At 43.0% G+C, this 11,834-nt stretch overlaps 1 protein-coding gene across 3 annotated transcripts in view; it reads right to left on the reverse strand.

The window, feature by feature from the left end:
• KLF12 (KLF transcription factor 12) overlaps positions 1 to 7,805 on the reverse strand; it is a 367,131-nt gene extending 359,326 nt beyond the window's left edge. The window contains exon 1 of one of the 3 annotated variants that reach the window (XM_063952935.1): positions 7,494 to 7,805. In XM_063952935.1, coding sequence (XP_063809005.1) covers positions 7,494 to 7,499 — 6 coding nt within the window. In that variant the 5' untranslated portion in view covers positions 7,500 to 7,805. The other 2 variants (XM_063952934.1, XM_063952936.1) reach the window with 2 other exon arrangements.
• Between the last annotated feature and the right edge of the window lie 4,029 nt (positions 7,806 to 11,834).

Genomic DNA, 11,834 nt, shown 5'->3' on the forward strand with positions numbered 1-11,834 from the left:
AGGCAGTGCCACCTTTTTGGACAAACGTGTCAGCGCCTTGTCAACTTTTGGCGAAGATTCCCAGCGTATCCTATCAGTTTGTGGAAAAGGATACGCCATGAGAATCCTTTTGTCGGAACTTGTGGTCTCCTATCCAGAGATTCCCAAGCCTTTTCACACAAGTCACTTAATTCAAATGAGGATGGAAAAGTGACTTCAGGCTTTTTCCCTTTATACATGTGTACCCTCGTGTCAGGGACAGGGGGTTCCTCAGTAATATGCAAAACCTCTTTAATGGCAATAATCATGTACCGTATACCCTTAGCCACCTTCGGCTGTAATTTTGCATCTTCATAGTCGACACTAGAGTCAGTATCTGTGTCGGTATCTGTGTCATCGATCTGGGATATGGTGCGCTTCTGAGACCCCGAAGGACCTGGCGCCCCAGGGACAGGCATGGACTGGCTACCTGACTGATCCCTAGCTTCTGCCTTGTCTAATCTTTTATGCAATAGATTGACATTTGCATTCAAGACATTCAGCATATCCACCCATTCCGGTGTCGGCGTTGCCGACGGCGACCTGACATTCAAGCACTCCCCCTCCACATTAAGCGAGCCTTCCTCGTCAAACATGTCGACACACGCGTACCGACACACTTCACACACACACAGGGAACCCCTTTCCTGAAGACAGTATCCCTGTCAAGGCCCTTTGGAGAGACAGAGCGAGAGAGTATGCCAGCACACACCCCAGCGCAATAACCCTGGAGACCAACACAAAATGTTTTTCCCCAGCAGCGCTGTATAATATGTAAACCGCCAATTATGTGCCCCTCTCTTTTAAGCACCCTTTCACCGTGTGTAAGCAGGGGAGAGTCCGGGGAGCTTCCTCTCAGCAGTGCTGTGGAGAGAAAATGGCGCTGGTGAGTGCTGAGGGAGAAGCCCCGCCCCCTCGGCGGCGGGCTTCTGTCCCGCTCAAACTTAGTAAAATATGGCGGGGCTCTTTTATATACATGTACAGAGCCCACCTGTACATGTATATAGTCTTTTTGCCATGCAGAGGTTTATATTGCTGCCCAGGGCGCCCCCCCCTGCGCCCTGCACCCTTACAGTGACCGGAGTATGTGAGGTGTATGGGAGCAATGACGCACAGCTGCAGTGCTGTGCGTTACCTCAGTGAAGCTGAAGGCTTCTGCCGCCTGACGACTTCTGTCTTCTGTACTTCTAGCTCTGTGAGGAGAACGGCGGCGCGGCTCCGGGGGTGGACGCCCAGTAAGAACCTGCGTTCACCCCCTCTGGAGCTAATGGTGTCCAGTAGCCGAGGAAGCAGAGCCTATCTTTGACAAGAAGGTCTGCTCCTCTCTCCTCAGTCCCTCGATGCAGGGAGCCTGTTGCCAGCAGTGCTCCCTGTGAAAAAGTAGTAAAAGGTAGAAAAAAAAAAATCCAAACAAAAATGCTTCTAGGCAGAGAACTCTGGAGAGCTCTCTGCAGTGCACCCATCTTGCTCTGGGCACAGTGTAAAACTGAGGTCTGGAGGAGGGGCATAGAGGGAGGAGCCAGTGCACACCCAGAGTCCAAAGCTTTCTTAAAGTGCCCTATCTCCTGCGGAGCCCGTCTATTCCCCATGGTCCTTACGGAGTCCCAGCATCCTCAAGGACGTTAGAGAAAAATGTTTGGTTTCATACAGTAAATGCAAACATGATCTATGCTTAACACTAGAAAGTTGTTGATTTCAGTGATTTTATTCTAGGTTTGGAACCCTGGTGATGTATGGGCTGGGTTGATCTTTAATGATTAGGGAATCGTCCTGTAAGTCACTAACAAATAGCATTTTAAATCACTATCTATGCAAGCCAGTATTTATTATTTTACCCCCACCTAAAGGTGAACAACTGAAAGAACATATTTCTGTACTAATTTTGTAATTTCATTAAAATGGACTGCACTATAGCTTTCTCCTCCTTTATTTAAGTTTAAATTGTTGGGGTTGTTGAACAAGTTTTATGTAACACGGATAACCAGGATTTATAGGGATATCCATTTGTATAATATAATCCATTGAAGAACAATAGGCCTTTGGGCTGCCAGTGGTTCGGCAAGCCTTAATCTGTCGTCCCCATTTCTTTCCAGCTCTATGACCCCAATCTGACTGCTATTGAATAAGAGCTTATCACAAAGCAAAGCGTGACTGAAGCAGACGGTGACTGCACACTGCAGGAGATAAGTGATCATGAAGAGGAAGAAGCAGTGCAGAGAAGTCAGTACGTGATCTCCCTCTTTACTCTGCGGAAAAGACCATGACTCCTGACAGTTATAAAGGTAAACAGGGTGGTAATACGGAGTGATCATTATTTGTTATTAATATTGAGTGGTCACTGGTACATCCTATAGCTTGTTGTGCTAAATGGATCATTAGTGATTTGTGGAGGGGTCAAAGTGGTATGTGATGATAAGTGGTGGATTTGCGTGACATATGGAGAAGCCTGAAGTGAATTTTGGAGTACTTATGGGATATGGAAACAAGGTAGGAATATTTTTAAATAGAGGTCTTGGTACAGAGTGCCTTTATTTTTGAAGGCAGCAAGTATTGCATGGGAAGGGAAGGGGGGGGGGGGGAACCGAACGAGAGAAGACTACGAGAGAAGAGGAGGTGTGTTCCATGTAAAACTATACTTGCTATTACTAATGCTGCGGTCAATGTGCAGCCGTTTGGAAGGTAAGTGGGCTGCGTATGTGGTATTTGAAATATATCAGGTGGAGTAGTCCTTCACTTACCTAATGTTCCTCATCTTCTCATATATAAATGGGCAGATTAATTAAAGCACAAAGTCGCACAGGAACCTCACAAGATGATACTGATAAGAAACTGATTGTAAGTGACGTCTCTAATATTCGGAAGTACATGCAGGATCACATCATACAAACTTCCTACAAGACCTTTTACTTAAACAAATCTGTCCCTAAGAGCATATTTGGAAGAGTGTATTGTACTGATGTGAATTACAGTTCAAGCTTGAAATATGCTTGCAAAAGTTCAGGATCTTTACAGGCCACTACAAATGATCAATTAGTAAAATAACATATAATTACTTCATATCTATACCTGGCAAATTAATTCTTGTGTTGACAATACCAAAACACAAGCTTTATCCTGTATAACATAGATGGTGATTTATCAAAGCTTGAAGAGAGATAAAGTTCCAATCAGTTTTAAACTGCCATGTTACAGGCTGTGTTTGAAAAATGATATGAGCCGATTGGCTGGTACTTTAGCTCTCTCCAAACTCTGATAAATTTCCCCCATACTGTACAAGCCGCTTTACCAACAGAATGACAAGGCCTGCAATGGTAAACGACTTTTCAGTAAATGTAAGCCACTTGAGATCCACTTCTGCTCAGCACAACTTATAAAGTTAAAAAAACAAAAAGCATATATTTTGCTATGTAGGCTATGTACTTTTGCTGTATTGGTTTCCATGTGAACTAAAATGAAACTTTTTAATGATACAATCTCTGGAAAAGATTGATATCTTATACATACATTGTTGTAACATACTATAGAAAAGACATAGGCCCTCATTCCGAGTTGATCACTCGCTAGCTACTTTTAGCAGCCATGTAAATGCATAGTCGCCGCCTACGGGGGAGTGTATTTTTGCTTTGCAGGAGTGCGAACGCCTGTGCAGCAGAGCGGCTGCAAACACATTTTGTGCAGAACAAGACCAGCCCTGTAGTTACTTATTCTGTGCGATGATTGCTGCTACGAGTGACACGGTAATGACTTCAGATACCTGCCCAGCAAACGCCCGGCCACGCCTGCGTTTTTCCAAACACTCCCAGAAAACGGTCAGTTGACACCCAGAAACTCCCACTTCCTGTCAATCTCCTTGCGTTCGGCTGTGCGACTGAAAGCGTTGCTAGAACCTGTGCAAAACCACGATGCTCTTTGTACCCGTACGCCGTGCGTTCGCATTGCGGTGCATACGCAGTTTTATAATTTTTTTAACTGATCGCTATGCAGCGAACAATGGCAGCTAGCGATCAACTCAGAATGAGGGCCATATTCTACAGTAAATCCAAGTTTCCAGACCTTAAAAAGAGGACTATACTCAAAATGGTTTTATCCCCCTAAAGAATGCTTCCCCCATGTAAAAGGGTGATAGGTATCCCTCACGGGATCCGTTCACTTTGCCGGCTGTTGAATAATTCCCATCTTCTGAGCTCCATAGGCACTGGAAGGCATGGTACTGCCACACCGGAATTCAAAGTCGTCAATGGGAAGGTTTGGAAATGGCACTTAACTGGAGCCCAGTACTTGCAGGGATCAAATTGGTCATGCCACCAGTGAGTGTGTTTGGGAGGGAACCCCACTGAACTTTAATTTTGAGTTGAAATTTTTCCGTAAATGAAATGTTTACAGGAAAAAAGTGTCATATTTAAAATCAGGAAATAAACATCTTCTAAGAAAGGTTTCTAGGAGAAACCAACCCAGAGTTGCCTACCCTCCCTCATTCTGCAGGAGACTCCCTGAAATAGAAGCAATCTCCCTCACTCCCTGAATATTCCAGCAATCTCCCTGATTTTACCTTACCCCCATTATATAGCTATTACATTCTTGGGGAAAAGAAAAATTAGAGATTTATACATTCAAATGGGATCATCTGCGCCATTTCCCTGTATTGGTTAGAAGGCACAATGATCCCTATGGCTACATTCATATTAAATAAGGTTTCTCATGGCCACTTACAGTATATGTGTATACAGTATGCTAACTTTGGGGCTCATTTACATTTGGATGTAAGTCATTTTCATGACACGCCTCTCAGATGTAGCAGTACACGTCCGCGCTTATAGGTGTTACTTTTACAATCTCCCTGAAATGCTTTTTCAAAAGTAGGCAAGTATGAACCAACCCCGTGTTATTATGATGTGTGTATGTCTATCATTAGAAAACTGCTGACCAGGTACAGTATAAAACATGATCCATTAAACCCAGTCTCTTGATATCTGCAATTCTCCCACTCTACTTCTCCTGCTTATGTATACAGTTACAGTGGAGAATAGTTTGTAATCACGTGCGTTTACCCTGAACTGACAACTATTTGTGTTTTTAGATGAATTATTACTAAGGTTCTGCAGAAAACAAGCACTCAGAACTGTAGTTACTATGTAAAACAAACAAAATGTTTGAAAATTGAAAATGCTCTGCAGGCAAACGCTCAGGAAAAAACATGTTCAGCGCAAGTATACTTTGCAAACAAACACAGACTTTTGGATAAATTCCTAGTTAAAACATTACGATTAGATTTTTTTCTCAACAGTATAAACAACATGATGAGTAACCCTACCCACATGGCTATTGCACCATATTCAGACATAATATTAACTATATGACGACACAGAACTGTGCAAAAGGCAGGGAGAACTAGCAATGCAGAAGTCACAATGGATTAGCTTGGTGACGTCTCCGTGACTGACAGATGTCTCTGTTGAGACTAGTATTGCACATGCCTGCATTGTAAATGGGGCTTTTCTTCCCCATTGACAGGAGCAAATGATTGAGAAGAAACAATCCCTATAACCAATAGCTTCTCGTGCTAAACAGATCATTAGTCAAGACTACTAATATCCATCCAAGACACACAGACAAGCTTTAAACAGTTCTAGAACACAACCTCCTAACCACTAGGCTATATATGTCCATTTATCCAGATTACATATTTCTGTGTGTGCTAATGCTTCAAAATTAAAACAGCCTTTAGCAGCTGAAAATAAGCAGCTAACACTAAGGTGCCCAATCGCAGCGTCCTCATAGTACTAGTATAGTGTTTGTTTTGTATATAGGTTCTGTCCTTTTCCTTGTAATGCCTCTTTGTACTGCCTATACAATGGACATGTGAAGTCACTCCCCAAATGCGCAGTTTTTATTTGTATTTGTTTATTTATTTTTTTCACTTTGGCCTTACATCAATAATTGCAAGGCAATGCTAGCCCAAACAACTTCACACACGCTGCGATACACATCCTCACATAAATATTAGAAATGACATTCATGATGTAACCACAAGGCAGAAGAGAGCTGATTTGGGAGGGGGGAGCCTTGCAGAATAAAGCTGTGGTCAAATCTATATGGTTTCAGTCACTTGTATAGATCATATGCTCAAAAACGTACATCCTTATGTCTAGCTTTATGCTCTGCTATAATTGTATTGCCATTTAATTGCTTGAATGATTATATTTGTTTTATTTCAATACTGTACACATTGTTCAAGTGATAGCGTCATATAGTTATTACTATACCAATTAGACAGAAATCATTATTTAATACATCTGCCTACAACATGGTGTCATTATTGTGCTTCTACATATTAAATAACTACAACAAACAAATGAAAACATGTCAATTAGTTGTATGTCAAAACAGGAGCAAAAAAAGACAGACATATTATTTTAATAGCGCTGTGATCTTCAGTGCAAAACAAAGCCAAAAATTGAAGCCAATGCTGCTAACAACATCTATATAAAGGATCACAGCTCAAAATGCCAAATAAAATATCCCTTTTGATAAGCAAATTCGCATTTCCACCAAGTAATGTCACAGGGTCAGCCCTCAGTGGTCTCATTAGATACTGGAAAGCAGCTGCTGACTGTAGTGCTGATTCCTCAGGAAGACTATGGTAAATCAACATGCAAACTTATACCGTCAACTTAGGCTGCGTCCACCTTAATTGAAAATTACTGCCATAGGCCAGCCCTCTGATTACTTTTATGAGCCACGAATGCTGATGCAAGTGACAGTTCTACATCATTACCATGCAGACAATGATGAACGTAGAAGAGAGGAGGGGTGGGGGGGGAGGGAAAGGAGAGGGGGGTCTGGTTATGACAAGCAGGTCATCTGCACTTCCAACTCTTGCTTCTTCCAAAACACACAGCAATAGTGAAACAAAACAAAACACATAGTAATAAGCACATCTGCTGCACAACCTGCACTGCGCTTCAAGACACTGAATTCTGAAGGACCTCCAAACAATATCATCATCGTAGTGTCAGACTATTCAAGCTTACAGGCAAATCATGATAGAACATTAGCATCACACATATTTGTTATTTTCTCTATAAAATACACACTTCATCACGGAAGATAAATTCTATAGGTTTGGATGTCTTGGGCATAGACCATGGCAGATGTAAATGCATGTTTTCATAAGAAATGGAATAGTCACAGACCTGAGTAGAAGCTGCAGAGCAGTAGGAAAGGGTATGGTGTGCCTTATAGAGAATCCCCTGTCTGTGCCTTTCTCACACATACACACTCACACACACTCACACACATACATACAGAGACTCCCTCAGCTGCTCAGTGCAGTTCTCAGGAAATGAATGGGGGCACACAGAGAACTGTTGTACTTGCAAATGACTTACCGGGATCACATGATCTGTTAGATCTAGGGTGGGCCAGTGGGTGGAGGCTTTCATAAACAAGAGAGGACAATATACTGGGAGCCTTACCAGCATGCATCCAGTTACACGGAGGCCCCTGACAAGGGGGGCTCCAGACGTCTCATGTAGCTGCTGCCGTCAATACATACAGGATTCTTCTCTCACTGAACGCCTTATAATAAAGGAGACGATGCTCTGGTCACAGCATAAAGCAGCAGCTCGCTGGAGTCACACTGATGGGTGTTTATGTCACAATAAGATGGATGCTGCTGCTGCTGTTCGAAATCCCCTTCTTAACTAGCGCAACCCTCCCTGCTTCCACCCTGAGGAGTAGGAGGCAACACCCACAGAATGCCCGGCGTGTATATTATGAGCCTGGAGATGGCTAGGCACTGGCAGCTCTCTCTCTCCCTCTGCTAGCACAGAATTATGTCCTCTCTCTGGCTGAGGTCTCTTACACCGCAGACTGCTGCTGAGAAATGTCACACTGCAGTTTTGCTGGGGAGCAAAATGACCATTAGGTGCAATAGCATCATTAGTGTGCTGGCTTACATTAATATACATATAGTACTTGCAGGATTAGTTTAGAATTAAATCTACAAATATTTCTACCAGCAAATCAGCCTATAAGATGGTTCTGTCCATTTACGTCACCAATTAACATTTCAAAATACATCCAGGAAATTGAATTTCATGCCTCAAAACTACTATAGATCATTATCAAAATTGGAAGCAAAGCAGATGAGTGAGAGAACGTAAATATGGGATGGGTCCTACACAGGAAAGTTCCACTTACACTTATTGACATTGATATAGATCTGCATTCCACACATTTGCACTTTGGCCATGGTACCCAGATCTATTTCATGCCAATCTTTTGGTGCTGCACTCATTACCATTCAAACGCCTTATTCACTCTCTAGTGTCCTATCTTGGGAACCTACATATGTCTGACCCAGTTGGGGCCCTGACATTCCTAACACAACACTGGCTTTCTGCCCAGAACTACCGAGCAAACGGGGCAGGCAGGAATAATTCCAAATATTCCCAGCGATTACAGTGTTATAGCTTTGTGTTTAAGTCATATGTATGTCTGTAAATAGCTATACTGTACATGATATAAGCTTTGCTTCAGCAGCAGAACACTATGATTTTGGTAAATTGCCACAGTTCCTTCCGCAGCCAGTTTCACTGCACTTTTTATGATACCGCTCAATGCAGGGTAATATTGATGCCATTGCATATGACGATTCATGTTAAATGGTGACATTTACATTATTGTAAAACAGCACCATTAATAAGGTACTGGGCTCTGGGCACAGGTTAGTTTTCTTAGCTTAATATGCTGCATGAGATTTTCTGTTTGTGTCATTTAAAAATTAACATCATTTTCACAACAGAACAAGTTAAGTAACCCCCTGTGGGGTTAGTTAACTGTCAATAGAGAACCTTTTTACCACAGCGAGGTGATGTGTGTAATGAATTCCAAAATTAGAAGACCCATAATACTGTTCAGCGTTTCCCTGGAGGCGGTTTCCCTTCCAGAGAAGACTAATGGTTGCTTCAAGAAAGGCTAGTGCTGCATTTGGAACTGAGAAAGCCCAATGTGTTGCACTTCAGATATTCTGCAGCTGCAGAGGAGTATGTCAGAAAGACTGGTTGCTATGGGAACTCAGGATGCTGAGCACAGTAGCACACTCTTAGGATGTTCCTGCCCAGCTCTGCAGTTTTTTAACCCTGTGTGTGTATCACACATCCAATGGAGATTGTGAGTTTCAACACCAATGTAAAATACACGTACATGCATTTGTAGATTATATTAAACTTAAAATCAAGGAAATGTGGTCCCACGTATTCAGTGCATACACTTTCAGGTTTACAGATGTCCTGGTCTTCCTTTCCCTGATCAAAATTCCCTGTCACAATTTGCAGTTGTGTACATACTTACTGTGAGAGCTTTCAAAACTAGTCGCAGAAAACTAACAAGGTAAATTTAATCAATTCCCTGTAATCAGGAACAAAATCCAGAAAGTGGATATATGAATCCTGATCGTTGTCAAATTCACCTTTAAAAAGGAAAGAAACCCGTATATGGAAACACTGCTCTTTTATATGTGATCATTGGGACAGTTGTAATGTCATTGTAATAAAAGTACCTGTAATTGTTCATACTATGCCTAAAGATGCACTAAAGTAAATAAACATTTTTTATATAGTTTCACTTGGATTTCAGGAGAAAGTGGTAACCTTTGCAGAGGTTGAATAAAGCAGCCATGAACGTGTGCTCCCGTTAAGATTTAAAATTGTACACAAAGATGAACAAAAAGGAAAGATATCTGAACAGCTTAATATGTATATTGATAATATGCATATATATGTATATTGATACATGATTTTACAAATAATGGGGCAGATGTATTAAGCCTGGAGAAGTGATAAAGAAGTGATAAGTGCAAGGTGATAACGTACCAGCCAGTCGGCTCCTGTCATTTTTCAAATCCGTAATGACTGGCTGGTGCGTTATCACCTTGCGCTTATCACTGTTTTATCACTTCTTTATCCCTTCTCCAGGTTAATACATCTGCCCCTCTGGAAACCCTCCATAAGTCTGGTCCCGCTGTCTCTGAATATTTCTGTCTCAAACCTTTCTAAAGCAATTGTTACTGCGGGATGGTGATCACAACGCTGGAATTCTGTCATAACTCAGAAGACCGGCACCAGTACACCGACATCCAACATCCCGAGGGTAAGTATCGGGGTAACTGTTAGGGTTAGGGCAATGGGGGGAAGGGTTAGGCACGGGAGGGGGGGGGGGCTAGGATTAGGCATTAGGGAGAGCTAGGCCTAGCCACCACCCCCGGAGGGTTAGCCCTAGCCGCCAAGGGAGGGGGTAAAAAATTCCTACTCCCTCCGCCATCAGGATCTTCAGTGTCGGGATGCCAGTGTTGGTCATGTGACTGTGGGCATCCCGACGACTGGTATATCATACTGAACCCGTTACTGCATAGGATTTCCATCATCTTGTAAAGAAATCCTGTGACACCCATGTGGCCTACAGTTTGCCCGGGATACCAAACTTCCTCTTAAATCCTAAATATCACTAAATACATTTATAGGAACCCACACTGGGCTATTCTGCTAAGTATTAAGTCTATAAATCTGGGAAAATAAGAAAAGTCTGTTAAGGAGCTGGGTTTGAAAACGATACAAAACAGGGTACTGCCCTGGGAAAACAAATGTGAGCGTTCTAATCAGACACTAAGGGGCATATACAGTTTGGAGCAAATTTTTAAAAATCTTGCACCGCAGAGTTTTTCCACAGGTGTGAGATTTTGGCCATTCAATTGGGTGTGAGGGTTTCTTTTCATGTGGCGCTCAATTTTATTTTTTTGAGCGTCTCCAGAGAAATATTTGACGGAAGAATTGTAAGGACTTGCTTTGGAACACTTTGGAAACCCCCATTCCTAATGACTAATTAAGGAAAACAAAGTTTCCAATTAGCTTAATGAATCCATAATTATTCACCTTCTGCGTCGCAGACAGCAGGTCCAAGGACAGGGCACAAGTACAGTACTACCCCTCATGCTGCACTTGCACACTGCACTACACCCTGCACTACACTACACTACACCAACAAGAAACATCCACTCTCAGAGTCTATTGTCACGCAGTCTGGCCGCGGCTATAGAGGCGCTGGCACAATATTTCTCTATGTACATGAAGGCAGAACCTGCCCCCAAAACAGCCTTGACACCCCTACATTTTTGCCACCACTCCCTGTTACCTCCCCCAAAATGATCCATTCCTGTCACACACTCTGCATTTAAATCCTCAGTGTGAGCAGCAAAGGTACCTTGGTGCGTGCGCAGTGTGATCGCGGCACATGTGCAGTCTGCCGATAATCGCTCAGGTGTGTGAACATCAGCACATGCGTACAGGCCCACACTGCACTACACTACCCATAACCATGCACCCGCTCCCCACACACACTAGTACTGCTCAGTTGCAAGAACATCTGGCTTGCATACATATCAGAACCAAGCCCATACTGCGCTACACTACCACACACACGAGCTGTACACTAGACTACCCCTAGCCCTGCCCCCCATCACCGCACAGTCTAGCATTACACTACACTACCCCTAGCACTGTACCTCCTCACTGCACACACTGCACGGCACTACCCCTAGCCCTGCACCTCCACACTGCACACACTAGCACTACACTACCCCTAGCCGTGAACCTCCTCACCGCACACACTAACACTGCACTACACTACCCCTAGGCCTGCACCTCCTCACTGCACACACTAGCACTACATTACACTCCCTTAGCCGTGCACCTCCTCACCGCACACACTAGCATTACACTACACTACCCCTATTATTATTCTTATTTATTATTATCCTT

Source organism: Pseudophryne corroboree, chromosome 2, assembly GCF_028390025.1.
Source record: "Pseudophryne corroboree isolate aPseCor3 chromosome 2, aPseCor3.hap2, whole genome shotgun sequence".
Taxonomy (NCBI): Eukaryota; Metazoa; Chordata; class Amphibia; order Anura; family Myobatrachidae; genus Pseudophryne; species Pseudophryne corroboree.